Source organism: Selaginella moellendorffii, unplaced genomic scaffold (assembly GCF_000143415.4).
Source record: "Selaginella moellendorffii unplaced genomic scaffold, v1.0 SELMOscaffold_48, whole genome shotgun sequence".
In the NCBI taxonomy this organism is placed as follows: Eukaryota; Viridiplantae; Streptophyta; class Lycopodiopsida; order Selaginellales; family Selaginellaceae; genus Selaginella; species Selaginella moellendorffii.
Window position 1 is genome coordinate 793,771 of NW_003314309.1, and position 27,800 is coordinate 821,570.

General features: G+C 40.8%; 4 protein-coding genes across 8 annotated transcripts; all 4 read right to left on the reverse strand.

Annotated features, from left to right (window-relative positions):
- Nucleotides 1-151: 151 nt before the first annotated feature.
- LOC112350354 (E3 ubiquitin-protein ligase RING1-like) lies at nucleotides 152-1,198 on the reverse strand. Its single transcript, XM_024686365.1, has one exon. It carries the CDS (start codon nucleotides 1,176-1,178, stop codon nucleotides 390-392), a length of 789 nt encoding a protein of 262 aa, XP_024542133.1. The 5' UTR covers nucleotides 1,179-1,198; the 3' UTR covers nucleotides 152-389.
- A 112-nt stretch (nucleotides 1,199-1,310) lies between these two features.
- Nucleotides 1,311-3,200, reverse strand: LOC9647584. Of its 4 annotated transcripts, XR_002993730.1 has the most exons (5): nucleotides 2,518-3,200; nucleotides 1,777-2,193; nucleotides 1,655-1,696; nucleotides 1,480-1,569; nucleotides 1,311-1,381 (listed from the first exon to the last, which is right to left on the reverse strand). XR_002993730.1 is itself a non-coding variant. In XM_024686364.1 (3 exons), exons 1-2 carry the CDS (start codon nucleotides 3,055-3,057, stop codon nucleotides 1,822-1,824), a joined length of 912 nt encoding a protein of 303 aa, XP_024542132.1. In that variant the 5' UTR covers nucleotides 3,058-3,200; the 3' UTR covers nucleotides 1,622-1,696; nucleotides 1,777-1,821. The 4 variants fall into 4 exon arrangements, 2 of the variants coding, with proteins under 2 accessions (XP_024542131.1, XP_024542132.1); XR_002993729.1 differs by having other exon boundaries at nucleotides 1,655-2,193; XM_024686364.1 differs by lacking the exons at nucleotides 1,311-1,381; nucleotides 1,480-1,569 and having other exon boundaries at nucleotides 1,622-1,696.
- A 13,509-nt stretch (nucleotides 3,201-16,709) lies between these two features.
- On the reverse strand, nucleotides 16,710-18,406 carry LOC9647585 (UDP-rhamnose/UDP-galactose transporter 3). The gene is made up of 5 exons (XM_002981382.2): nucleotides 18,097-18,406; nucleotides 17,848-18,032; nucleotides 17,573-17,773; nucleotides 17,334-17,495; nucleotides 16,710-17,262 (listed from the first exon to the last, which is right to left on the reverse strand). The coding sequence occupies exons 1-5, from the start codon at nucleotides 18,218-18,220 to the stop codon at nucleotides 16,858-16,860; spliced, it is 1,077 nt and encodes a 358-aa protein (XP_002981428.1). The 5' UTR covers nucleotides 18,221-18,406; the 3' UTR covers nucleotides 16,710-16,857.
- A 396-nt stretch (nucleotides 18,407-18,802) lies between these two features.
- On the reverse strand, nucleotides 18,803-22,443 carry LOC112350363. Of its 2 annotated transcripts, XM_024686437.1 has the most exons (11): nucleotides 21,670-22,443; nucleotides 21,458-21,605; nucleotides 21,286-21,376; nucleotides 20,993-21,196; nucleotides 20,479-20,925; nucleotides 20,263-20,414; nucleotides 19,840-20,195; nucleotides 19,582-19,780; nucleotides 19,346-19,530; nucleotides 19,187-19,283; nucleotides 18,803-19,116 (listed from the first exon to the last, which is right to left on the reverse strand). In XM_024686437.1, exons 1-11 carry the CDS (start codon nucleotides 21,971-21,973, stop codon nucleotides 19,050-19,052), a joined length of 2,250 nt encoding a protein of 749 aa, XP_024542205.1. In that variant the 5' UTR covers nucleotides 21,974-22,443; the 3' UTR covers nucleotides 18,803-19,049. The 2 variants fall into 2 exon arrangements, with proteins under 2 accessions (XP_024542205.1, XP_024542206.1); XM_024686438.1 differs by lacking the exon at nucleotides 21,670-22,443 and having other exon boundaries at nucleotides 20,993-21,141; nucleotides 21,458-21,603.
- Nucleotides 22,444-27,800: the final 5,357 nt, after the last annotated feature.

A 27,800-nucleotide genomic window follows, 5' to 3' on the forward strand; every position in this document is an offset into this window, starting at 1 on the left:
GGCCTGCTGCCAAAATTCTATGGCAGTACTGCTTTTCGCGGAGTGCCAGAGCATGCTTTTGCTTTTTTGTGTACCGTTTCGGTGCTTGATGCTCTTTCTCGCCAGCACTGACTGTTACAAAAGCTACAGTGGATTTCTATTCGGTACATTATCAAGTAGAGGGGTTCTTACATTGAAAAGTTTTGCTTCAGCATACGGTATTTACAGATTTCTTCGTGGTTTAAGCCTTTCCACAGCACAGAAAACTTGGACATCGAAGAAACTAAGCAAAGACAGCGAATTTTACCAGTAAGCATCTAAGCTTGTCCTCACGTCTAACTTGTTGTGAAGCAGGACTTTCTCTCCATCTCCTCAGAAGCCTCATCGCCTTCTAAACGGCAAAGCTTTCTTCATCGTCTTCTAAACGGCCAAGGAAAAACTCTGGAAGAACCTCTTGAAGACGACGACGATGGCGATGGCGCTGCCGAGGGGACCGGATTCCTCCCAACGTCATACCGGCAAACCGGGCACGTCCCATGGAGAGCCAGCCAGGGAAGTATACAGTCCTGGTGATAGACGTGCTTGCAAGGCATCTGTCTAACTTTGTTTCCCACAGCGTAGTCATCCTTGCAAACCGCGCAGCTCGAGAACTCGTCGTTGCGAAGATGATCTTTGGAGATCGTGATGGTCGGCATCGAGTCGATCTGCTGCCTGCTTGCCGGAGGAGCTCCGCCGCCGCCAGCGTCGAGCTCCATGAGCTGCTGTATCAGCCGCTCGAGTCCCATGCCGTCGGGTCCAAACCCAGGGGAAGGATCGCCGCCGTGGAAGTACCACCGTGGTGGCATATCCCCCCCGCGGAAGACCACCATGCCGCCACCACCGCCACCGCCGCCACCGCCGCCGCCGCCGCCCCCGCGAGATGGGAAGAATGGCGAGTCGTCTATCTCGAGATCTTCCACCATGAAGTGCTGGAAGGGATGGAAGGGGCGCGGCCGCGGCGAGTTCCTCCTCATGGCCGATGCTACTGCGTCAAAGATATCGAGGAGGTGTGGAGGATTTGCCTCTGGAGACCATCTTGGAGCTGGAGCTTGCTCGAGGAAGCCATCGCCGCAGCAGGGGCAAGCTAGAGCAGTGCTTGGGGACTGGACGAAGACGATGTGCTCGCATTTGTGACACCAGAAGGAGCGAGATTCGTCCATGGAAGCTTGCTTTCTAGCACTGCTCTTGTGAGAATTCTTCTAGAGCTTGGAGTACCTGAATGTAAGAGAGAATTTGGAGCAGCAACTTGGAGTAAATAATCCAGCACTGGATCGAAACGTTGTTACCTGAGAAATAGGAGATACCCTGGGCGTGTCGGTTTGAGCATAGCTCTAGCCGTGGGGGACGCGTATGGCGTGTCTGCCTAGAAGGCACTCGTCAAACAAAGAAAAAGTTATAATAAGAACAACCCACCAAAAGGAAGGAGAAAATTATCAAGCACGAGAGAGGACGAATGCGCACCTCGAAGTTCCTGTAGCGAGGGAGACGAAAGAAGAAAAAGATAAAAGCTCGCCTGGCATCGCCATTGTCGGTCCCATTGATGAGTCAGAGCTAGCGTAATCGGATTAGCAAAATCAATCCTAGCTACAAGAGAGGAGAAAAATCAAGGAAAAATCAAGAACTTATCTATACGTACAATGTTGTACACGAAAACACTGACCAAAACAGTGATCAATCTCTGCAACTTGTAAGTGCCCGTGAGCTCCAGAAGGAAAAAAAAAAAAAAAAAGTCTCCTCTGAAAACTCGCGAGAGCTTACTTCTGGGAAGAGACGCCGGTGTTTTTGAGAAGCTCCCATCCAGCGTCAGGGAAGATCTTCCGGCAGTGGCACCATCTGGGCTCCGTATACCTCCATGGTCGATGGATTCTGGAGGAAAACCACTGCTCCACACTTGGTCCGGTTGAAAGTGTCCCAGAGCGGAAGCTTGAAGTGTTCCCGGACAGTCTTCCGGGCGGGCCAGTCGTGTAGAGTCGCTGCTTTGGCAATGCTTCTCACCACGAAGTCGTTTGTGAGGATCCGGCCCTTGTTCTCGCCCTTTTGGCAGTTGGTCACCAGGCCATTCTCGTAGAGCGCCACCATTATGTCTAGCGTGAACTTGTCAACCTTGAACTTGATGATGGCTTCCATTGTCGTGTCTAAGACGCGCTCTGGCTCGGTTTCGAGCTTGAAGGAGATCTGCAAGAGGAAGTTCTTGAAACTATAAGCGAGAAAAAACTAAAACTTGCTGGAAGTTTGAATCATGCGGGAGAAATTCTCGGATCTAGACGACAAGAATCTGTTTGGTTCAACCAAAGACAGGACCAGCGGGAGAAATTCCTGGCAATGAAAGTCACATCCTCACAGACCTTCACAGAACACGACGAAGTCACAAGAAAACACGCAATGAAACCAGGAGAGAAAGCAGCAAATTCTCGTGGATCGAGCAAGATCACATGGACGACAAACACGAAAAGCACGAAAAGGACCAAAAAAAAAAAGACGAGGAAGAGAGAAACTTACAGTGATGTCTGGCGCAGCAAATCTGGGAGCTTGATGGATGAGCGCTAGAATGGGCTCCAAGCTGGAAGCAATGCAGTGGGATCGCCCTTGGACAACCACCTCTGGAGTGTAAATGCTGTCCTGCTGGAGAGCCTGCCCATAATTCCTCTGCCGTAGCGTCCAAGTGCTGTTAGCGAATGGATCCTTCCATCCCATAAAGTCCCAGTACTCGACGTGAAAGCCAAGGACAACGATGGGCACCTCCAGCGCCACATCCGAGGATTTGGCTTGCCCAAGCTGCGAGATCAAGAGATCTGCCGGAGGACACGAACTACAGCCCTGGGATGTGAAGAGTTCCACCAGCACGGCGCTCTGGGAGGATCCTCCCCCTACCTTGGGGCCACGCGGCGCAGAGGATTTCTTGCTCTCCGGATCCAGCTGCTGCGGCTCCTCCTCATCTAGCTCCTCGATTTCCTTGGCGTCGGGATTGCTGTCTACCTTTGGGGATCTGTCGCAGGAAGCTCCGGCCCTAGAGAAGCACGCGATGCAGCGGCGAAGCATGATCTAGATCTTGCGCTCCACGGCGGCGGAGCTGAGCACGGGGGAATTCCACAAAGATCGATTGGAGACTGCCGCATTCCAGTGGTGGAGAATCCCTCGCTGCCCCCCCGAATATATTTTAGGGTTCTTGGCGCGCGAGGATTTTGGTGTCGAGAGGGGAGAAATGGAAGGAACCGCACGGAGCACGTCATGACGTGTGTCCTGAACGTCACACCCGTCAAATTTTAAGAGCATATTTTAGAATATTTTTTAATTAAAGCAACGAAAACAGCTTAAAGTCCATGACCTCGTCACACGAATCCCCTCCTCTGTTCTGGGAAAGGAACTCCCAATAAAATTCGCGAGCAAGTCCATGGATTAGATTTGTCTATTTCATTCATTCAATCTGTTCCCACTAAGGAGTTCTTGATGGATTGAGCCCCAATCTCGTGGTCTGATCAAAGCTTTTTGCCAGCAGGTAGATTACTTGAACGAACAGCTCTAGATTACAACTTGAGGAGCAAACTAGTCGAAAAATGTCAACAATTTCAAACCAAAAGTATATAACACATTGTTCCAGTAGAGAGTTGTGCCAACCATTTATATGCATTCCCCCTCTTTTTTGAATGAAATATCACCTTTATACTAAAGTTACTATTTTGTAAATCCCATGTTACCACTTTGATTTTTAGGTTATTCCATTGTGGCTTTCTTTTTGCAACTTTTGTCTAAATCTCTGTCGAGCTTTGTGAACTCTTCTAAGATGAGTAGTGCCATATCCCCATTGCAGATGAGAGTGTTTAGTGAATTGATTTTGTCAACAAATTAGCAATAGCCCAACTAACTTTCCAGCCTCTGAATGAAGTAAGTATTATTGATAAAATTTTGTCATAATCTTCTCAATCAAACACAAAAGACTTATTTATTTCAATAATCCTATTATAACTCCTTTGGTATTACAAATCCAATTCTCCCATAGTGTTTGAATGTAAATTGTTGGTAGAATATAAGCTTTTATTTAATATATTTTTGTGCAAACTAATAAAGGAGGAGGAAAGAAAAATTAACTTAAAATATTTTAATTAGTTTACCATAAAATATAAGTGCTATCTACAAGTATAAAATAAAATTTAAATCAATCACTTATGCTTTTTAATTTAAAAAAAGCTAATAAACATACTATATTTCTCATACTTAAAGTTTTTATTTCAGATGAAATAATTATTTTTAATTTTTTAATTATAGTAAGAGTTATTCAGTTTGTCTTCTATATACTAAATAGAACACTAGATTTTTAGAGATGACTATTATTTGTGAAGAGTAGAATATCATCTCTAAGTTTTTATACTAGCATAAATTTTCACCAAACTATCTTTTACTCTACTTTATATATGCAAGCCTTTTGTTGTCAGTTATATATTTTTTTTTCTGTGAATATTATCAAACTAGAAAATGGGCAATTGCTTGATGAGAAAGCCCTAACCACAAATCATAGTTAAAATGAAATACAAGACAAATGGGAGTTACAATAATAAAATTCATTTCCACTCTAAATTCACTCCATTAATTCACAACATAAACATTTTATAGCCACTCTATTAATCCACTTGATATCACTTCACTTTAACATCCACTTTAGCAACCACTATATACATTACTCCACTTCTTGTACTTTAGTTTGATGACCATAGGATAGGCATCAATTATTAAAACTACAAAACACTAACCATATCTGCCACATCACTATTGCCATTTAACATGTCAAGCTTTTAGTATTTAGTTAGGGTTTACAATTGGTGAGACTCCAGAAAAAAGACTATTACAAGATAAGAGTGTACATAGCCACACATGAGAATGAAAATGTGCTAAGAGATAAAAGATAGGCAATTTCACCATTAAAATTGGTGTGGATTGAAGTAAATTTTATTGCAACATAAGAACATCATAATACAAAGTCTTAGCTATAGAAGAATAATTGTTATGTTAACTTATATCTAACTAAGAGAGTTATCCCAAGGTGTCTCAAATTGATAATATAAAAAACCCATTGCATTATGGTGCATTGATACTAATAGTAATTGATGTGGATTGAAGAAGATGGAAATAATTTCCAGAAAATTTTATTATAATGTGAGAATATTATAATGTAGAGTCCTATATATACTTTTAGGGAGTTGTAGAAAGTAGGATTTTGGGTTGGCTATAGAAAAATAACTGTTAAATTAACTCATATTTACCTAAGAGATTGATTCCATGGTGTCTCAAATTGATAATATCGAAAACCCCATGGCATTATGGTGTATTAATACTAATAGTAAGTGTTTATGTCTTTCTAATTATTGTTTAACAACTTAGTTTTGTGTAAGATTTTGCATTTGAATTTCTTGAGAGGTCATCTAACCTAGTATTACTTAAACCCAAGGATGTTTAACCTCAATTATCCTAAAACCCTTAATCAATTGCACTTTTGCTCATAGACCATTTCCTTCTATATTAAAACCTTTACAAATCCTTTCTCGAATCATTTCTTTTGGTTGCTTACATTTTGATTTTGGATGGCTTAATAGCCTTGGGGTCTATATTTACATGAAATTATTAACAAAAGTATATATATAAACTTACTCTTTTTATGTATATGATATTACAAGCCCTTTTAGGAACCCATTATATAATAAGTATGCTTGTGTTAATAAACGAAAAAAGGCTAATAATATATAAGTAATGCTGCTTAATAGTTTTAAAATACAACTAAACCAAGCAAATGCATGGCAATTGGGTGGGAAAGTTCAGCAAAATCAAGACTTGATATAATCAATGTATAAAAGGGAAAAAAAAAGTTATATATGGGTCATCCATCCATAACTAAGTGTTTTTTGTAATACATTGTAGTATAATTCTCTTTTACTAAAGAATTAAGCACTTTTAGAGGATATGGTACAAAGTCATATGGTATTTCAATACCATATTAACTCATCAATATATGCAATGAGTGGCAAGTGTATAGATTGAACAAGGTTATTTTTATAAGCTTTTTGCAATGACTTGGAAGAGCATATAAAGGCCTGAAATATATATATTGTGCAGATCATCACTAAAAAATATATATGTTTTAGTATAAATGTTCTAGCATGAATATTTTAACTGAAGGAATGCAAGAAGAGGTATATAAACATATATTCAATAGTTTTTAAAATTGAGTTTATGTTGCAGTGCAACGGCACTACTCACCAACAAAGACATTGTAGAAATAATACACAAACTTTATCACAACCCCACTCCACATAACTTTTCAAGGTTTTCATCTTGCATAGAGTGCAATAAGTGTGATTGCCAACTAGTGTTTGTTTCCAGCCATTGTTGAAACTACAAGATACAACCTACAGAACATATATGCTATTAGAATTTTATACCTTACACCTTATGCCAATTGGCTAAAGAGGTGATCACTTGCTCTTTTTTATCTTATTATCTTTAGTGCTTAACATATATCACATTTAGAATTTGATAAAAAAAAACTGATGTATCATGCAATCATGACAGAGTTGTCTTAAATATATTGTGTTACTATTCTACTTAAAGAGTACTCAAGAGGCAATTAGTCCATTTACCAAAGCCTTGACAAAGCATAGACAAACTTGTTTGTTCTTGCTTGAAGCTATATAATAATCCAAAAGTTATTGTATTCATAAAAAGCTTGTATATAAATTCATATTTACCACTGAAATCCATTCAAAACTATTTAGAATTATTTTCATGACCTACCATTCTTTGCCACCTAAGTCCATTGAAAATTATATGTAAAATCACAACCTTATTTACCACTCAATGATTATCATTGTGTTTCATTATGTACTAAAGCTTGTAGTCCAACTAGCTTTATACCTCTTGTCAAATTTAATCACCATATTATATGTAGACACCTTGGGCAACTATAGCTCCATGCACACCATAAAAGAAAATTGGAAGTGCTCTAAAGTGACTTAGTGCTAAGAAGCAAGAGCTTGTGGTGAAATGGTGGAGCTTCTAGAGCTCCTTGGTTATTATTGTGTTAATTGAAAAAACTATCCATTTGTACACAAAAATGAAGATTATTGCCATTGCAAGTCATAAGCTATAAGCCAATATGTGATTGTGAATTTGCCCAAAATCCTACTGTAGAAAATTATTTAAAATTTTATCAAGAACTACAAGCTACTACATACTCTCCATCTATTCTGTAATATTGGACACATAACATGCTAAAGCCTTTACATAAAGTTGTGGCAATGGACTGCAATTCCATGAATAACACCTCATAAACATTACTTTGAATAGTTTGCTCTAGAGTGTCTTGGTAGTATGTGACCAGTTCAATCATCTCAAGAATATCCTTGTATGTGCATAAAGTGTCACTTTCCTTTGGATACTTCAGGTTGTCCTACTGATGCTCAACATCACTCCTATTATGCAAGAAGTCCAACTATGTGGCACATAGAGCTACAGGTCCCTCTCAAAAATCATCCATTAGGCCTCAAGGATATCTTTCTTTGTGAGGCACTCATTGCAAATGAAATGTAGTATTATAACTGTATAAGGGCAATTAACGTGGATGCTCGATGCAAATATATAAAACATGAGAATGCCAAGAAAGACTTATGATATAGTTTGATCAAAAGCCATCATTGAGAAAACTAGGTCAAGATATGTCCAAGCTGGTCAACTAGACGAAGCGAAGAAAGTGTTCAATGCAATGCCTCGTCGAGACATGACTTCTTGTAATCTTCTTCTACCAACTATGGGGTCTCTATTCACCAATTGTTACCACTACTTGTTGAAAGAAACTCAAGAAGCCTCTTAGAGCCTACTTCCATGCTGCTTGGAGGGCTTGTATTATGGCCTTTAAGCATGGAGTGTAGATTGCTACCAAGCATCATTGGTTATATAAATGTAAGTTGTGGGAATAAGTTTTCCACCCCTTGGAAACAAGAGGAAAAGCTTATGAATTTTCCTCCATTATACTATTTATAAAAGGTGTTCATTCATTCATATGAACCACCTTGCACATATGTATTCACTCTATCTATGTTGCAAATTTCCATTAGTCTAAGTATCAGATGCCCTAGTATATTTCACCAAGCCCTTAGTAAGAATATGCTCAAAAATCAAATTGTAGGACATGTAATTTTCACCCTTTACCCTACGATGGTAACCAAGGAGTGGAACTTTAACCCTTGGATATGTGGGTCAAGAGTAGCAGAGTGGAACCCAAGTTCAAGGCCTTTAGCGATTAAACAAAGAGATGGAGCTAAACTCCCAATTATGTAACTAAGGAGTATAAAAAACTAGAGCATAGAACAACTCCCGAGTATATAGCCTAATGAGTGAAGGGACAAGAGCACGAAGTGACTCTCAAGCGTATAACCCAAAGAGTGAAAGGATAGAAGTACAGAGTGACTCCCAAGTGTACAATCCAAGGAGTGAAGGGGTAAGAGTACAAAAAAACATTAAAGTAGTCCTAAAGCTTCTAGCATCCTAGTACTAGGACCAATATGTAAAATGGAACTAAATAAAGTTTTGTGTTATTTCATGGCCTAATGCGAGGATATGGATCCTCCAGCTAGTATGGTATGAAGCTTATGCTTAACTAGAATACACTTTAAATTGGTTGATTATGCCTAACTTACTTACTATCCCTAATATACATTTAGAATCCCCTATAGCCAGCGCCCCCCCCCCTTCTAGAGGAACTCATGCTTTAGGCTTTCACCACAATCCCAGAAGTTAGTTTTTGGGATAATCATGAAAACTTATTAAATAAAGAATGATGCTAAATTACATATTTAGATGTGAGAACAACATCATTGTATTCAGGACAATCTCTACATTTCATAGATATGCTAAACTAACAAATCTAAACACTTTCCATAAATAGCCAAATGAAACTAACACATTAGGGAATGATAGCGAGAGTGTCTTAGTGGACACAGTAAGCTATCCCTTAGCAAATATTAAGGATTAAATTTAATATCATAGGGGTTTTTGTCAAACTAATGCAAGATAGAGCAAAAGAAAACTAAAAGCCAGACTGAGTATGCTCAATAAGAAACACATAGGAGTTTTTACTTTAGATAAATGGTTATATATAAGTGGTTAAATATAGATGCTAAACTCAATTTACTAACACTTAAATAAGGGGGATTGAAAAAGGAACCAACAATATCGATCTTTTGCCGTTGTGACAGTAAAAAAAGAATGTCTAAAAGAATGAACTAGCCAATAAGTTATTTTCCATACCCATAGTCATATTTGCCACACAAATGGCCATTCCATGGATCATTCCTGAGTTCATATTATATCTATCACAATATTCTTCATATAGATATAATTGTTGTCCATTAAAAAAATTTGGGTCTAGGATTTGGTTTTGGCAAGGATGGGGCAAAAGTATCCTCTTTATACTATGTGGAGAGGAAAGAGAATTAGAATTTTTCACTATTAGAATAATATTATACCTATCTTCACACTTCATCTAGAACTGCCAAATGGAGGGGCCTCTACTCTAAGTATGAAGCACAATTATGGCTTTAGAAATGGTGCTACAACAATCACACACCACTCTAAAGACCTCTTTTGGATTGCCCTTTTCCACCACTTTGACTAGCAATGCACTTAAAAGTATTCTAGTTAATAAGGAGTATGATGATTACTTCACAATGGAGGAAGATCTAGATGTCTAAGGGCAAAAGTATCCTTTCTGTTGCATTTTGTTGAATATGTAATTGACTTACTTAATGTCCTCAATTGGTGGAGGAAGTGTTATGACTTGCAAAACAACCGGTGAGATTTGCCTAAATTAGCAAAGGAACTACAATCACTTGTAACACAATAGAAGGCTAAAGACGTGCAACAACCTAGGTGTTGGAATTGGAGGTGGTGTATTTAGGAATGCCTAAACCATCATCGGGTTTGGCTTATATATATTCAATATAATGTAATTATCTGTCCGCATGAAGGTTGCAATTATGGCAGTAGAATACAATAAGACAGAAACAAAAACACTATAAGTTTTATTTGTATTATTGCACTTACCAACATCAAATTATGTCCAAGTGACTTGATGTAATTGGTACTAGAAGCACATATGTGCCACAAACTCAAATGCAACATGTTGTCCCTTGCTGATGTGATTGCCATTTGAATTCATAACTAGAAAAAAATACTATAAGAATTAATATTTAAGAAAGAATTTTTTTTTTTATGGATAACTTTACTTATAATTGGTTCTTACTTTAAAGCTTTCTACATGCTTGCCTCTTATAGATACTTAGATTCCTTTGTTGGGTTGTGCTAAAATGCTCTTTCTTATTACATTTTCACAGCAAAACACACTCATAATAATTTGTAGCTAATTAAAAAGTATCATAGCTCTAGCAATATTAAAATACTAAATTATCTCTCAACATAAAAATGATTAATGAATTTCATAGATGGGATAAAAGAACTTATAAGAGAATATAATATTGAAACAATATCTTTAAATGTCACTTTACAATTTTATGCTTTATTTATATACAACCTAAATTATTAGTTTTAACATATTTTATGAGTGCATGGAATATGGAAATGGAATACAAAAATGTGCATATTAATTAGCCTAAAAACCTTAGCTTATATACAAAAGCAAATGGTCCAAATTGAAACCAATCCAATGGCTACCAAAATCCCACTATACTAATATTAATATACGGCATCAAAGATATACACCTGAACCTCACATCATCCCCCCTTGGAACGATGGAAGATTATCAGAGTCCTCTTGTGGATAGGCCAGGATCTGAAGGAATATCAAGAGGAGGCATAAGTGGATCTGTAAGTGGCATTAGTTGTTTCTGATCCTTTTGTATGAAGTGTTTTAGTTGTTGCGCACAATTTTTAGAGGATTGGCCTAATGAATATCATGCTAAACCTTATAAACTTATTGTCTAACTTACCACAACACCTAATATAGTCTTTTCCACTCAGCAAGGAACCTCTTAGATAAACCACATACGATAAAATTGGGAAAATAAACTAAAACTAAATTATCCATTTTGTACTTTGCACGTGGACGATGATGGGAGTTGTAGCACTGTTATTGTCCCACTTATATGCAGCCTATATGTTTGGTAAACTCTGCTTAGACAAGTGAAAAAATGCTCATCAAATACTAATCTCACAACTTAGTTTTAGCACCTCATGACAATTGTGAAGGTAAACCCAATTCTGTTAGTAATGTTGGATCATGACCATATAGGAGTGTTTATGGTGAAACACCAATAAAACTTGCACCCTTATGACATATACATACTGTAGAGACAGTAAATAACCATCATAATTCGAATACTGAAAGTTCATATACTTTGCGATCATCTCTTTAAAGGTTTGAACAAGCTATTCCACCAAACTGTCTGATTATAGATGATAAACATTTATGAAAGTGTGGCATATCCTTAATTGAGATGTTAGAATGTGAAATGCTTTAACCATAAATATGGGACTATTATCCAAGAGAACCCACTTTGGACAGGAATGTTGGAACACCACTCAATTGATGAGGAAGTATCCAAAAATAGTTGTAGACATGCTAGTAAGAGCACTGAATTCCACCCAACAAGTAAAGTAATCAAAAGCAATATGACATACTCATTGTTAGTAGTCGATTATGGAAAATGCCCCATTAAATCAATTGCCACTAACTCAAATAGATGGGAAACTACAGTTAACTCCAACCATCCTTCTTTAGCACGACAGGGAGTATTACGAGCTTGGCACCAAATGCAACTATGCACATACTAGATAACATCACATCGCATTTCTGGCTAATATTGTAGCGCATGTGATCATGGGATGAGATTTGGATATACTGTCACCGTGGATCCTTGGAACCTTGGGGGATAAATGGGGATAAAATAGCCACTAAGGGCTCTCTCATCAAGCAATTGCCCCTTTTCCAGTTGGCTTAAGGGGAGAGAGATAAGGTGCGGTACAGTTGGTATCAGAGCAAATGGCATGGGTTCGATTCCCATTGATTAGTGGCTACTTAAAGTATAATATACCCTTGAGCAAGGTATATTCCTACCCCTAAATTTGAAATTATATGTATTGGGCATCCATACGTACATCCTTCCTCTTGTGTGGAGTATCCACAGACGAAAGTATCCACTGTGAGACTGCGGTATGGTAAATTTGAAATTATATGTATTGGGCATCCATACGTACATCCTTCCTCTTGTGTGGAGTATCCACAGACGAAAGTATTCACTGTGGGACTGCGGTATGGGTGGATGACTAGTTGCCTCACATGGAATAGCTAGTCTACACAATGGAAGGATTGGTAGATTAAGTGCGGAAATGGAAGTGCTGGTTCCCTTTGGCTCAGTAGGGGTTGTTAGTCAATAGTCAATGAGGACATTGACATCTCTGAAGGGGGGGTGAGTGCTGTGGGACTGCGGTACGGGTGGATGACTAGTTGCCTCACATGGAAAATGGAAGTGCTGACATGGAAAATGGAGGTGCTAGTCTACACAATGGAAGGATTGGTAGATTAAGTGCGGAAATGGAAGTGCTGGTTCCCTTTGGCTCAGTAGGGGTTGTTAGTCAATAGTCAATGAGGACATTGACATCTCTGAAGGGGGGGTGAGTGCTGTGGGACTGCGGTACGGGTGGATGACTAGTTGCCTCACATGGAAAATGGAAGTGCTGACATGGAAAATGGAGGTGCTGGTTCCCCTTGGCATTGACATCTCTGAAAGGGGGGTGAGTGCTGTGGGACTGCGGTACGGGTGGATGACTAGTTGCCTCACATGGAAAATGGAGGTGCTGACATGGAAAATGGAGGTGCTGGTTCCCCTTGGCTCAGTAGGGGTTGTTAGTCAATAGTCAATGAGGACATTGACATCTCTAAAGGGGGGGCGAGTGGAACCTTGGGCCACTAAAATAGCCACTAAGGGAAATCCCCTTTTCCAGTTGGATTAAGGGGAGAGAGATAAGGTGCGCTACAAATATAAAGTTTTGCATAGCTTCTCGTCACACAACAATGTCATATGCCCGCCTAAAACATGAGTATGAAGAAAGCATGAAATAAAGATCGAAGACACCACCAACCATAAATGATCATTAGGATCCGTCTTCACAAAATAAAGAAGATTGTTCTTAAGATGAATATTGAGAATGTAAATGCTGAAATGGCAAGTCATTAGCAAGTGATGTAAGATTCTCATACCTATTGCAAAGACTTCAAATCCACAACTCAATCTTTTGAGTTTTATGAACCTCATCAAGAGAAGGTAAATCTTGTTTTGCACTTTGTGAACACTAAACATCAAGTATAACAACTGCTAATGGCACAAAATCTTTGTCTAAAAAATCCATAAATACTAAAATAATAGGTTTGTAAGAAATATGAAAAGAGAGGGAAGAAGGAAGAGGAGCTCAAAAAAGGGCATCAGCATTAGCTATAAAACTCCCTGGGTGATGAACAATATCAAAATCATATAATGGAAGTTTCAAAGCCCACTAAGCAGTACGACTAACTAAGTTCTTCCATTTTAACAATGAAGTAACTACAACATAATTACCTTCTAGTAATGTTTAAGAACTATGTAGATATGCATGAAGTTTTTTGAAACTCCAAATTACTACTAAACACTCCTTCTCTATCGTGGAATAGTTCACCTCCGTTAGTTGTAATGTACAGTTAATATATACAATAGGATGGTGCTAATTAGGCACACTTGGGCTCTTTGGCATGAACACTTCTCTAAGATCGATATCAAAAGCATCCACGTTCAAAATGAAAGGTCGAGTGTAATCAGGATATGACAAAACTAGAGGAGTCATCAATAGCACTTTGAGATCTGTAAACGCCCATTCACAATCCATATATTAGATAAAAAACAATATTAACAACTTTAGTAACACTTGCAATGGTGTAATGTGATAAAAAATCTGATCAACAAATTGACCAAGATATTACACCTTGCCTAGAAAGTGTTGCATATTATTCACACACTTTGAAGAAGGGAACTTTAGAACAGCTACAAGTTTGTCATGATCAACCTGCAAACCCTCACAAGAAATATAAAATTAAGATAAGTCATGTTCTTGGACCCAAATACACACTTTGATACTTTAAACCAACTTTTTATAGCCAATTCAACACTTTTCAAACATCATGGATATGTTCCTCCCATGTCCCCTTTAAGTGGATTAAGACATTATTAATGAAGCCAACAGTCACTTCCGGCATGTTGTAAATAACCTCGTCCATCATCCACTAGAAAGTTGCTAAAACAGTATTCAAACCAAATGATATCATCAAGAACTTGTACAAACCAAATGATGTACGAAAAGTAGTCTTTGGAATATCTTCTTTGGCTATTGGAACTTGTCAATACCTAAAAGTTAGATCTAACTTGGTGCACTAATGACTTTTTTTAAGAGATCAGTAGTGTGAGGAAGAGGATACATATTGAGGATTGTCACTTCATTTAATAAACGATAGTTAATGCAGAAATAAATACTCCCATCAAACTTTGTCATAAGATGAGGTTTACACATCTAAGGACTCCGCAATTTTCAAATAACACCTTTTTCTAACATTTCTTTAATGTTTGTATGTAAAATCTTCATCTCTTTTGATGATTGATGACAAATAAGAACCCTGATTAGACAAGTATCCCCAGTTGGAATAGGATGACATATTGCAATCTTAGCCCTAGATGACAGGTTAAATTTAAAGAGATCAACATACTCTTTCATGAGTCGATCAACTACTGCAACACAAAAACCATCAAAGGGATTAGAAGAGGGAATAGAGAAATAAGATGTACATATAGAAAGAAGTAATGGGGAGATAAAAGTGATGGAAGTAGATGTAGAAGTAGAGGGACAAAGAGGAATAAAAGTGAGAGGAATGGAAGAAATATAAAAAGTATGAGACAATGAAAAGAGGCTTTAAAGTCACATTTAACATGATTGTGTCGCAACTAATACATACTAAGGATGAGGTCAAAAGTTTAACTTGACACCATTTGCAATGACTACAGCTCAAGCTCAAGATTGCCCACACGCACAATTAGGTCTACTTCATTTTGTGCACATGCGTGTGTATGGTTGTTGCCATACATAATGAAAACTAGCTTTGCGGCATAATGTAAATGTAGACGGCAACGTGTGGCAACAAGCCAAGCAATAAAAGATAAACTCGAGCCTGTATTAACCAATATAGAGAGAATAATAGGAGACCTCTTGTTTTAATAATGAGCTTGGAAAATAAACATTAGATGAATTGATGCCAAGTGAACACTTGATAATACTTTTGAAAGAAAGATGAAAGTGTCACTGACTTATTTGCACAAAAACCCTCCACTACTCACCTAATTCCCAAAAACATCTTGGTGCCCAAACTTTATACTGCAGCAACACCAATAGAATGTTGTTGATGCCAAAGTCTCCATCTAGGAAATGAAGGTCACTAATCCGGAAAAAGTTGACAACACCAATAAATGTAACCAACTTCATTACACGCTTAGCAGTAGACATCATGGCCACGACTACATCCTTGACCTTGTCCTTGAACTCGGAATATCAACCTTTATTGGAATAAGACCATCTCCCACAAGAAGTGGAGCTGAAAGTGCAAAATGGAAAAGGTGACATCTAAGTTTATGCATAAGTTCTACAAAATTTTGATGAAGTGCTAGCCACAACATTCTTAGCTTGATCCGCTCTGATATATTTGGCTTCATATGAAGAAAGAGGCTTTGGAAACAAATGCCAAATTGCATCACTAATTCAAATGGCCCTTAACGAAGACAATGTAATTGTTGGAAGGCATCATCACAATTGTTAGCATGTCCAAATGTGTGTTTAAAGACATTTGGAGAATACTCCAATCGTCACAAGTGGCTACGCTCAAACTATTATACCACTACAGTGCCGTCCTTTTGAAACACATAGGAAACTCATGTAAACATAGAGCATCATCCTAAGAATGATATGTGACAATCACTATGAAGTGATTTAACCAATGATATGCATCATCCTCAAAATTCCCACGAAAGAATCCAGCCGAATGCAAGGATTGACACTAAGAGCAATAGAAGTTGTACCATGTGATGTGAATGCTGCCATTAATTGAGTTTGGTTGTTCAACAATAATCGCATAGCATTAAGTAATTACACCAACTGCTATTCTAAAGTCAAAGGAGGAAGAGATTGCTGCTCTACCATAAAGATGAATGAAAAAGAAAAAGCAAAAAACAAAAAAAAATGAAAAAAAAATTAGAAAGAAAGGGAGATCTAAACAATGCAAAAGTTAAATTCAAACCAAAATCTTGAAAAGAAAGAACAAAAGAAATGAAATGAAAAATGTTAAATCTAAATGATGCAAAAGTTAGATCTAAATCAAAATTTCAAATCCAAGCACTTATCAAGGACAATTAAAGATGCCCCCCACCTTTACCAATGTGAGTGCATAAAATATGGCAAAAGAATACAAAAAATATACATATCAATTAGCCCAAAAACCCCAGCTTATATACAAAAGTGAGTAATTCGAATTGAAATCAATCCAATAGCTACTAAAATCCCACTACATTAATATTAATATACAGTATCATAACAGTACACTTTGGACCTCAGATAACCAACAATTTTTAAAATTTAAAAGTAGATTGAAGTTTATATCTGAAAGCATAATTTTTCATTGCCCCATCGTTGTGTTTTAAGCTTCAGTTTCATTGGATCAAATTCTCCTTTTTTTTTCTCTATCTTGAAGAAGCATTTCTTGTTCCTATACAATCACCGCTTGCTTGTCTCGAATCCCAGCTCTATGTCTTTGACAGGAGGAGCTCCTATATGCTCTTGGAAATCGCTGGCCTTGAGCAACGACACGTCTTCTTCGTCGCCAACAGTAAAAGGGTCGCTGCTGGTGTTGCTCTTGATGTAAGCCGGGGCTGCCGCTGCGGCCTTCTTCTCGGCCTCGGCAGCTCTTCCGTAAAAAACCATGCCAATCACCGTGATCACCATGCCAAGGATGTTCTTGGACGTGATTATGTCGTGGAAAAACAGCCAGCCCATCGCAAGAACACACACCGTTTTTATGTGTCCCAGAACTTGGAACGTCACGGCCGAGAATCGGCCAATGACGAGATACTGACTTACGTTGCAGCCCACGGCCAGGAGGCACGAAAGGCTGATGAAGAGCTGGAAACCACAAACAAAAGATAGTACCGAATGAGCAGTCGATCCAAGAGAAAAAAAGAGCAGGAACTTACAAATGCTGCCGTCGATAAGGTGTAGTTCAACAAGTAGTTCCCTGTCAAGGCAAAATCCATGAATGGTCCCAGAGGTAGCAGCGAGGCAGCCTGGATTGGAGCGGTCTTGCTCAGTAGCTCAAACGAGGAAACGTTGTGCTTCTTTTGCAACGAACCGATGAACTGCGACAAGAGAAAAACGACGTCAGAGGCTTTGAAAGTCAGAAAGTAAAAGAAGAAAAAAAACGAAGGTTCCTTACGATCTGTTGCAATGCCGTAGCTAGCACGGCCATAACTGCAGCCATGAATCCTTTGAAGTTCACAGTCACATCTGTTACTGTGACAATGGCGACGCCAAACACGACCATGATCACCGAGAGTATCACCGGTCTGCTGTAAGTTTTGGCGTTGAGCACTCTCTCCAAGACGCAAACCACTGGTATCATGCTCAGCTTCGCGATCTGGATCAAGCAAGCAAAAAGAGAAAGAAAAAAGAGAAAGTGAGAGCTCTGGACAGGAATCCTTGGAGACTAACCTGGTAGAAGCCGACCGAGTTGAGCAAAAGGCTAAGATTCATTCCCACAATGGAGACGTTCGCAACGAGCGAGAACCAAAAGAGATCCCAGAAAGGGATCGGCTTGAGCGTGGTGTAGCCCAGCGCCGCTGAGGCAAAGCCTGCGAGGGACGTGACTCCAAAATGGCACGCTGTGAGCGTCGTAGCTGACCAAACACCGCGAGAGAGATGAGCATCAGAAAATTCCCCCAAAGAATGCGGGCAACCCACCGAATCTAAAGCCATAGCTCGACATAACCACCTTGTTGACGAAGATCAAGCCCACGGAAGTGACGACATTGAGCGCCCAGGATCCCACATCCCCCGCCAGCCTCTGCCTCTTCTCGCTCGCCATCGCTGCGATAAAATTCCGGGACGCGATTCACACCACCATGAGCTCCGGCGCGCAGGGTGTCCCAGATTTCCCCACCGATCCCCTCCGGAATCTACCCTACCGCGGGACCAAACACAAGAACCCTAATTTCCAAATCTAGCGCGCTGGGCGCTTCTTTTCCCCCTTTTCCTCCGGGCTCTATTTCTACCTTTTTCACCTTTTTCTCCGGGTGTTATGTGCGCCGTCCACGTGAGAGGTAACTTCGTATTTACCCTGTCGGGGCAAGAAGATCCGACTCTGGCCGTTACCGGCGAATATACTCGATTACGGTGACGAATATCCCAGTAGCTCTGTCAATGTGGTTGGCACTGCAACCACTCTCCACTGGACAGCACAACAAACACTTAACTAAGATCGAACTTTAATTTTACAAGGTGAAAAAGACCTTCTTACCATCTTTTTTAACCTCTTTACCAACTTTTTTTATCTGCTGGTATAGATCTCGTGAGCGCCAAACTTTTAGAAAAGTTTAGCGAGCGCTTTGCGTTGACAAACCCACACGCAAATCCCCGCAAGGAGTTTTGTCACGCAAGGAACGCAAACTTTACGTAACCTGGGAGAGGCTTACTAGTTTTTATCGGCAAATCTTTCACAATGTCAAAACTTTGTATGGTTTTTCCAGATTTTTTTGCCTTGTTTGATATAGACCCTTCTCTCAAATCAAGTAGATCAAGCATGATAACGATCGCCTGAAATAAATTTCCCCGCCTATTATATACAAACCAGTTTCTTCGTTTCTTCTTCTTCTTCGTGAAACGCTCGCTTGGCGACGTTTTCCTTTTGTTTCGGCCTAAAACGAGAGACTTCGTCGAGTAGCAGCGGCTTTGAGCTGACAGAACAGCGCTGTGGACATTATGCTGCACAGAAACCACACCATTAGATGCTTTAGGAATCTCTTAGCAGCTCAAGGATGATGGCGAATAGTACCTCACTCCAGCAAGCGAGATGATATTCCAAAGGATCCCTGTCGATTGAATGGCACGGCTATACACACGCGATTGCACCTCTAGATACTTATGGTGCGCTGCAAAACGAAACTAGCAAGAGCTCTTAGAAACTTCCAAATGGAAAAGTTTATAGACGAACCAGGATTCACTGCAGCATCCATCGGAAGAACGTTGCTCTGTTTGCAAGAGGTGCAGTGCCAGCCGGCTTCCGTGCTAGATGAACGCGACACAGCTCTGTTCCGTGCACGAGGCCCTTGAGCTTGCGTTTGCGGGAGAAATGCACTTTGCATCCACTTGCAAGAATTCTGAGGCACCTGTCTCAGCCTGCTCATCACAAAAAGTTAATCATCCAGCTCGAACTTCACACTAGCTTACCGGCAAGTTTCCCAGATTCTTGCAAGAAGATCATCCGGAATGCTGAATGTGTTCTCGTCCGTCAAGTCCGAAGGAATGCCTGCTGGGAGCAAGTCATGCCTCCGAGATAGCGAACAGAGAGCCGATACCAGCTCCGTAAATTCTTCGTCGGAATATGTCTTGCTGCGGCACTCTGGAGTGGTCTCTTCACTGGAAAGCTCTGCACGGTCAAGTGACAAGTAAATCAAAAGCTTTTGAATTTTTGCGAAAGCCACATACCTGCCGAAGCATGAACGCAGACTTGAGAGATGCACAAATCTTGCAGTGAAGCAGCGGACTTTTTGGGAACCGCGTGACCATCGAGCAGCGCCATGGCTGCTGCGTCACAAGCCGATACATCACGCAAAACAATCCTGCTGAAACCAGTTTTAGTTGCGCGGCTAGCCGACGTTGAGAAAACGGGTCCACATGTTGGAGGAGGCTCTCGATTCACGGCAGCAGGCGTACAGCTGAAACTTTCCGGAGCTGCTGCTGCCGCAGCTGCATCCACGTCTATAAGCTGGAAAAGCTCCCAGCGAGACGGAGCCAGCCTCACAGCTCTTAACACACCATTTGGCTCCGCACTTAAGTAGCGGCTGCAGAGTAGACAACAAGAAAAAGCCCTGTTATAACAAAAGAACGAAGACGGCAAAACAAGCTTACTGTTTCCCGTGGATCTTCCGAGCAGTCCGTATCGTGAAGCCAATTATGCTTGCGTTTCTACAAATGGTTCCGGGAAGTATGGTCGCGTTAGACACCGGTTTGATCTCAAACAGAGAAGCAGAGCAGGGAAAGTGTACCGCTGGATCACTGGACTGAAAAACGATAGCATCAACAAAGGTTATCAGAAACTTGATGAGATAAAGAAATGATACGAACCTGATTGACACGACCGGAAGCGTCGACAAACATGTATACATCGGCTCGACGCTTTGATACAGTGGACAGAGATGTCAGCGTGTACAGGGAATCACCGTGAGCTCTCAGATGCCAGGCGCCAATTCCCTGCAAGAAATCCTTTTTCTCGCTAGAAACTATCCTGCATTTGCCGGTGTCTGTGCTTAAAAAACCGCCGTGAACGCTTCGGAGAAGGATACGTGAGCCGCTTGCAAGCTGGATATTGAACAAATCGTTGCCTCTCCTGAGAACCCTTTTGTATATCAACTGGCCAAACTCCACACTGAGATATCCCTGTGAATCCGACTCCGACGTTGCCTGTTCGATACTTATCTTGCTATCCGAGTGAAGCTGGATAGAAAACGTTTCTCGCCCTTGTGCATGATTGAGTCGAGTGGTAAAAACATTCCCATCCGGCTCAGCGCTCAGCTGTTCGCGCAGACAACAAACATGAGTCGCAAGAGATGGTTTTTGCAACGTAAGTTGGACAACATACCAAGCACGTCCCGTCGTTGGTACGAATGGTGCAATGCCTTGCCGGCTCACTGACAACCTCCGCCTCCTCCTCTTCCTCACCTCGCCCAAGCAAAGCTTGCCACAAACCTCTGGATTTCTGTGAAGGCTTGGCAGTCTCGCTCTTCGCAGCTGGAAACGACGAAAAGATTAAATCGATCAGGAATTCCTCACAGCAACAAGGAGCCTGTAATGAAGAAAAGGTACGAGCAAAATCAAAACAACACCACGACTAAAAGCATGAACAACAACGTAGCAACAAACAACAACCGATACCTCCGCACGGGCGCTGACAACGTGTCTCGCAGCACATAAATATTTTTTGGTGCTCGCCTGCAACGTTACTCTCACTGGAGCCCGGACAATCCTGCAGCAAGGCGATCAGTCCTTCTCTCTCCAACACACCACGTAAAAGCTGCCAGACAGAAAAAAGAAGAAAACCCCTTACCACGGAGCAATCTTTGGAACGTCCTCCATAGCTCTTTCTACGAGCATAAACATCTCCCATTTCCTTGCCTTGGCCGTTCCTCCATACAAACGACCATGCCAATCACTCGTGAGATATCCAGCTTGAGATCCTCCACGAAAGCTAGCTCCTGCAAGCGAAAGAAAAAAAAGATGAGCAAAACTTTGACAGGAGATCATGGAATGAAACACTACTTCCACTTTCGTCCATCTCTAGCGCGAAGAGCACGTCCTCGGAGCAGCATTCCGGGTCTCTCCGCGCACACCCAACAGCGCTATCGCGGCAGCACAAAAACCACGACGATGAAAACTGGAGCTTGTATCGCCCATCACCCTGAGGAAGCAAGAAAAAATCCGACGCCTCGGCCACTGTTCCAAAAAAGACCCTTTGATCCGAAGAGCACGAAAGCCAGCGATCGCACCACGACCTCGCGCGATACGAGCAAACCGGCCCCGAGAAGGCGCACCTAGAAGCGTGTACCTCCTTGTGGCCCTCCATGCCTGTTAGTGGCGAAGCATTCCTTCCACCGCCTAGAAAGAAAGATTGCCTCCACCCACGGGCTATCTATCTCACGAATGGAGCCTCGATTCTTCCTTGCCGATAGCGACAGGGAAACAATTATGGCTGGATCGTCCTAAATATCGCCGCAAAGCCCCCATATGTGTGATCACTTGTGATGAGAGATCGTGGATTGATCCGCCACTACCTAAGAGAGATTGGGAGATGGATCTTGGAAATGCGCGGCAGGAAGAAATTTTAAGACGCAGGGCCGCCTGTGGATCCGATGCTCGACACCCCAGCATCGATCGAGGATACCAAGCGCCCTACATCTACATTTTTATGGATTACCCGCATCGATCATCGCCCAGGAGTGAGAGGAATGAAGCGACAGCCTGGGGCATGAGAGAACTCATCGCCATAGCCGGGGGTATATAACACGGAGATGGAATATTCCTTAGCAAAGCGGCGATTAGGGTTGATGGTTTAAGCTTGGGCCACAAGCCTTTAACAAAATTGTTTTCTGGCAAAAAGGTGAAAAGAATTTCTTGATACAGACCTGCATAAGCTGAGTGACCGCCACATCAAACAACAATTACAGCAGGTAATGCCAACGATGAGCAAGGCCGAAGGAAAAAAGTCCAGCTCGAACCGTTTGAGGTAACAAAGGTCTTCGTCCAAAGCCTGGGATCCAGAGTAGGCAGGCGCCAGTATTGTCTCCTTCCCGGCCCAGAGATGGTTTTTCGAGCAAGCCCTCTTTGATCGCGGTAAGAGGCCACAATAGAAAAAGGAAAGGAAAACAGAATCTAGGAGTTTGCCTTCAAGGATGCAGCAAGATTGCATAGGCATGACGAGCAACGATTTAAGTTTCACATATGACTTTGACATCCCACATTCTAAAAGAACATGATCTTGATTGATCAGAATCTGACCACCATAAAGATAAAGAAAACATGTTTAGATTTGGTTAAATTTATTATAAAATCAAAAAATATTTTGATGCATTTAGCAGCAATGCTTGGTTTGCTTTAAAATCAAGAATCTAATCCACCATCACAACTATATCTAACTGAGATTTATTTGGGATATTATATCTCATTATAATTATAAGATTAGAGAAAGTTTATGAAAGCTTAGTATAAGAAAGTCACAACAATTAGAATAGAAAATATTCTAGAATATAGTTTGGTGTTAGATTAGTTTTGAGTTTGGTAAAAAAAAAAGTAATATAAGTTTGTCTATATTGCAACTAAAATTGGTAATATTAGGTGTTATAAATTTTTATTAGTGGGGTATGTTGCATTTTGTTAAATAGAGTTGATATTTGATACTCACATAAACCTTTAAAGTAATAATGTAGATTTGCTTGTGGTGTTATTCAATTAATTATCAGGTTATTGTGATTTTTATATCATATCCATGTGAATGTGAGTAATATATTTACAAAGTTGTTTAATCAAACAATGATCAATCCCAAAGTGGTTGATAGTGATCTTGCATGTTGTAACATTATAGTAACTTTGACTAAATTTTTGTTGGTGATCCATTTTATGCTAAGCTTGTGATGTTACTTTGGTTCTTTTTACTTATTAAATGTTAGAAAGGTTATAACATTCAATTGCTATAGCTTATTGATGAGTCTATTAGCATTTAAAGTAAATTATTAGATGGTGAAAATGTATACTTGAGGCATTGTTATTTGGGGTGACGAGGATAACTTACTTAAAATCCTTTTGTGTTCTATCTTAAACTTATTTATTGATAATTTGGTCTTTAAGATATTATTGCCTCTAACTTTGATATTGTCCATCTATTAATCTTTTGGTTTAGGCCAGTATAGGTAGACTAGCTTCAACACTTCATATACATGCTAAAATCTTTAATCATGGGATAGCTATTATCGATTAATCATATAACCCACCTTTTTCTTAATGTTTCTTATTCCATTAAAAAGTTGTGACCATGTAAACAACTCTAATTACTTGTTTATAATAGTCTATCTAAACTTTATTGACAAGTTTGGTTTGTTTACTTAGGAGAGTTAAGGCCTTTAGCTTCTCTCTATATGTCATTTGTAGATAAGGGTATACCATCTTTTGTAAACCGAATGACACTTAGATTAATAAGGATGACTAACTTTGTTGGTCATTTTCTTATCGGTGATGGCCAAAAGGTGTCTAAGTGGTAGCATATTTGCATTAAATAAAGAGGTTGCCCTCTAACTTATTTAAGTTGGTGCATTTTTCACAAAATATGAATACCATGAATTTTTTTTTTAGTTATTTCCTTGACAATGATCTAGATTAGAGTATACACCGATTGTGTGGACATCAATATTCCTTAAAGAGGGGAGAGTGTTGTGAATATGATTACAGGTATTGAAAGTTATTTATCAGCAAGCCCTTTCATATATTCTTTCCTTACTACTATGACACCAAAAAATTGGTATTGCTAAACTAGGCATTTAGATTGTACTTAGATTGGATGAGCATAAGGACAAAATTCCTATGTACTATTAGTTAAACATATTTAGCCCAGTAAAGAATTTCTGTTTCATTGTGTCTTGCATTAGTTAATAACAAAAACCCCACAATATTGAGCTTGGTCTCTTAATATTGATAGCTTAATATGTCTGCCAAGACACTCTCACTATCATTTCCCTATATATTGGTTCTATTTGGTCCCATTAACTATTTATAAACATCCTATTAAACTCTTGTACTATCTAGAACGTCCTAAACAACCAATCCTTTGCAAAACTAATCCCATACTAAGCCCCTTTGTTTTGGAAAATTATTGCGTGATATCCACTTCACAAATCTTAAAGTCTTATGTAACTCTTAGCTCCTTAGCTGCTTTTGCTATTTATTTCCATGTCTCCTTGTGCTACTATCTTTAGTGTTCCACTCTCTGAGCATTTGTGGGTGTCCTCTACTTGGAATTGCTGCCCTACTGGTAGTCTATTTGTTGTTGCAAGGCATAACATATTCTTGGACTTCTTTTGGATTGGTGACTTCCAAAACACTTCCTTCTCAAACTCCTTATTAACCATTAACCCATTCTATACCTCTTTTACTTTGTATATGAAAAACCATTTGCCCCTCATTGCCACACTGTCGAGTCCCAATCTAGATCCTTGATGAGTTTGTTGTGCCACCAAACCAACCGTCCCTTGCCCTCTAGCCAACATTCCGATTCTATGACATTTGTCTAGGCTGCTAATTTTTTCAAGTGTCTAAATTTGCTAGTGAGGCATATCTATAGAATATAGAGATTGTCTTGAATATGATAGTGTTGTTCTTGTGTCCAGATTCACAGTCTAACACTATTCCATATTTAGTAAAAAAATTTAATTGTCCCAAAGACTAAAGGTGAAAGCATAAAGCATGTGTTGCTAGAGGGGGGGATGTATAGTAAGGATAGTGGGTAGGTCAAGTGGAGCATAATTTAGCTCCAATTTATATGCCTATCCTTGTTTTGCGTCCATCTTAGGTTTAACCTTAAATTCCATATCATATTAACTAATGAAGTACTATTAGACCACCAATATGCTAAAATAATGCCAAACTCTATTTGGTTTTATTTTGCATGCTAATCCTAACATTAAGATCCTACATGCTCTAAGATTGTTTTTATATTATTCTATGCTCCTATCTTTTTGCTTTTTGGGTTGTACATTTGGGAGTTATTCTATGCTTTTGTCCCTTCACTTTTTGGGTTATACATTTGGGAATTGTCCTATGCTTGTGGTTTCTTACACTCCTTGGCTATATGCTCAGAAGTTAAGCTTTATACTTTCATTCAATGGCTCAAGACCTTGAAACTTGAGTTCCACTCTATTGCCCTTATCAACCGGGTTTTACTTATTTATTCTCTATAAAACCATAAAGTGTAGTTTTGACATGCTCGTTGTTATCTATGTGGTCAAAGTCCTTGATAGGGAATTTGAGGGACTCAAGGAGGTACACAATCTGTCACTCATATATAAGGAACCAACTCGCCGAGGTGTCGTAGGCTAAAGGAACCCTGAAAGCATGACCAAAATGACAAAGAGTTCATCGGATGGGACCAAGTCAAAGATCGAGTCCAAGACCGACTCTGAGACCGAGTTCGAGATAGAGTCCGGAATCGAGTCCGAGGCCGACTCGGGGACCGAGTTCGAGACCGAGTTCGAGACGGAGTCCGAGATCCCAAATCGGGTCCGAGACCGAGTCCGAGGTCGAGTCCGAGGTCAGGTCTGAGATCGGGTCCGAGATCGAGTCCGAGATCGAGTCCGAGACCGAATCCGAAGTCGGATCCGAAATCGAGTCCGAGATCGAGCTAGAGACTAAGTCCAAATACTAATATGGGTCAAGGGGTGAAAGCCCAAAGCGTGCGTCTCCCAGGGGGGGGGGGGGGGGGGTTCCAAAAGTATAGTAGGGATAGTGAGGTCCAGGAACCAGTTTTGAAAGGACTCTCCAGTGGGGCTTCCAAACCGACTTGAGGTTGAGACTGGGACTGAGGGGCCTTGGTGTAAGCTCCTGGGCTGGGTGACCTCCCGGGAAGTCCAAACTCAGGAGCTTACACTTGGGTGGGAGTGAGCATAGACTTGGTTGGTGCCGGAGGGGCCATCCAAGGAAGTTCTCAAGAGCAGCTCCCACTCCCGAAAGGGAAACCGATTGTAGTGCTCCTGGCTCATGTGGAGTGGTGCCCCACTTGAGTACCATGCGGCTCATTGGTCCTCGCCCTCCCTAGGGGCTTGGGCCTTCCTTCGGGATGGAAGTGGGGGAGTAAAGGTACCCATACCGGGCTGCTAGGCCACGGTGTTTCGCCCTGGCATCCCGAAGCAAGCGTTGCACTCAAGACTTGGGATTTAGAGGGTCCAATGATCAAGTCTTGTGGTACCAAAGGATGTTAGGAACCTGGAAGCTTGGTGTGCTTGGCTGCTTGTGTTTACGGGGAGTGTAGCCGAACCTTAAGTCCAGTTTAACCCGGGGAGGGGGATTGGGAGTGATTTGGGAATTCGTGGATGGATGGCTAACACTTTGTTGCTTGTGTAGTGAGTAGCTGAAACCAAGTAGGAGCTGGTACCATAGGCGAGAACCTTAGCAAGGGAACTTAGCAAAAGCCAAGACAGTGTTGGATAAATAGACGAGGTAAGCTGGCAAATTGGAAAGGAAAAATTTGTGGCTTACAATTTGGTATCGGAGCCTTTTCCTCAGTTCTAGCGAAGGATAGAGGCGGATTGCTGGGAGATGGCAAAGGCGGGGCGTAAACGAACCAAGGCGAAGACGGAACCTCCGCTAGAGCTGGAGCCTCTGGTCGAACAAGAGGCTATGGATGAGGAATCCTTTCATGAGGATCATATAAGCCACAAATTTTTCCTTTCCAATTTGCTAGCTTACCTCGTCTATCCGTCTAACACCGCCTTGGCCTTTGCTAAGTTCCCTTGCCAAGGTTCTCGCCTATGGTACCAGCTCCTACTTGGTCTCAACTACTCACTGCACGAGCAACGGAGTGTTAGCCATCCATCCACGGATTCCCAAATCACTCCCAATCCCCCTCCCCAGGCTAGACTGGACTTAAGGTTCGGCTACACTCCCCACAAGCACAAGCAACCAAGCGCACCATGCTTCCAGGTTCCTAACATCCCTTGGTACCACAAGACTTGATCATGGGACCCTCTAAATCCCAAGTCTTGAGTGCAACACTTGCTTCGGGACGCCGGGGCGAAACACCGTAGCCTAGCGGCCCGGTATGGGTACCTCTACCCCCGCACTTCCATCCCGAAGGAAGGCCCAAGCCCCTAGGAAGGGCGAGGACCAATGAGCCGCATGGTACTCAAGTG

Bases quoted from the DNA above. Each gene is read 5' to 3' on its own strand.
- LOC112350354 (XM_024686365.1), bottom strand. From the start codon at position 1,178: ATGGACGAATCTCGCTCCTTCTGGTGTCACAAATGCGAGCACATCGTC.
- LOC9647584 (XM_024686363.1), bottom strand. From the start codon at position 3,057: ATGCTTCGCCGCTGCATCGCGTGCTTCTCTAGGGCCGGAGCTTCCTGC. The intron at 2,194-2,517 runs GTAAGTTTCTCT...TTCCTCTTGCAG, and splicing joins TTGCTGCGCCAGACATCACT to ATCTCCTTCAAGCTCGAAAC.
- LOC9647585 (XM_002981382.2), bottom strand. From the start codon at position 18,220: ATGGCGAGCGAGAAGAGGCAGAGGCTGGCGGGGGATGTGGGATCCTGG. The intron at 18,033-18,096 runs GTGGGTTGCCCG...GTGTTTGGTCAG, and splicing joins GAGCTATGGCTTTAGATTCG to CTACGACGCTCACAGCGTGC. The intron at 17,496-17,572 runs GTAAGGAACCTT...CTCTTGTCGCAG, and splicing joins CTACGGCATTGCAACAGATC to TTCATCGGTTCGTTGCAAAA.
- LOC112350363 (XM_024686437.1), bottom strand. From the start codon at position 21,973: ATGGAGGGCCACAAGGAGGTACACGCTTCTAGGTGCGCCTTCTCGGGG. The intron at 21,197-21,285 runs GTATCGGTTGTT...TCTTCATTACAG, and splicing joins TTGTCAGCGCCCGTGCGGAG to GCTCCTTGTTGCTGTGAGGA. The intron at 20,926-20,992 runs GTATGTTGTCCA...CTGCGCGAACAG, and splicing joins CCAACGACGGGACGTGCTTG to CTGAGCGCTGAGCCGGATGG.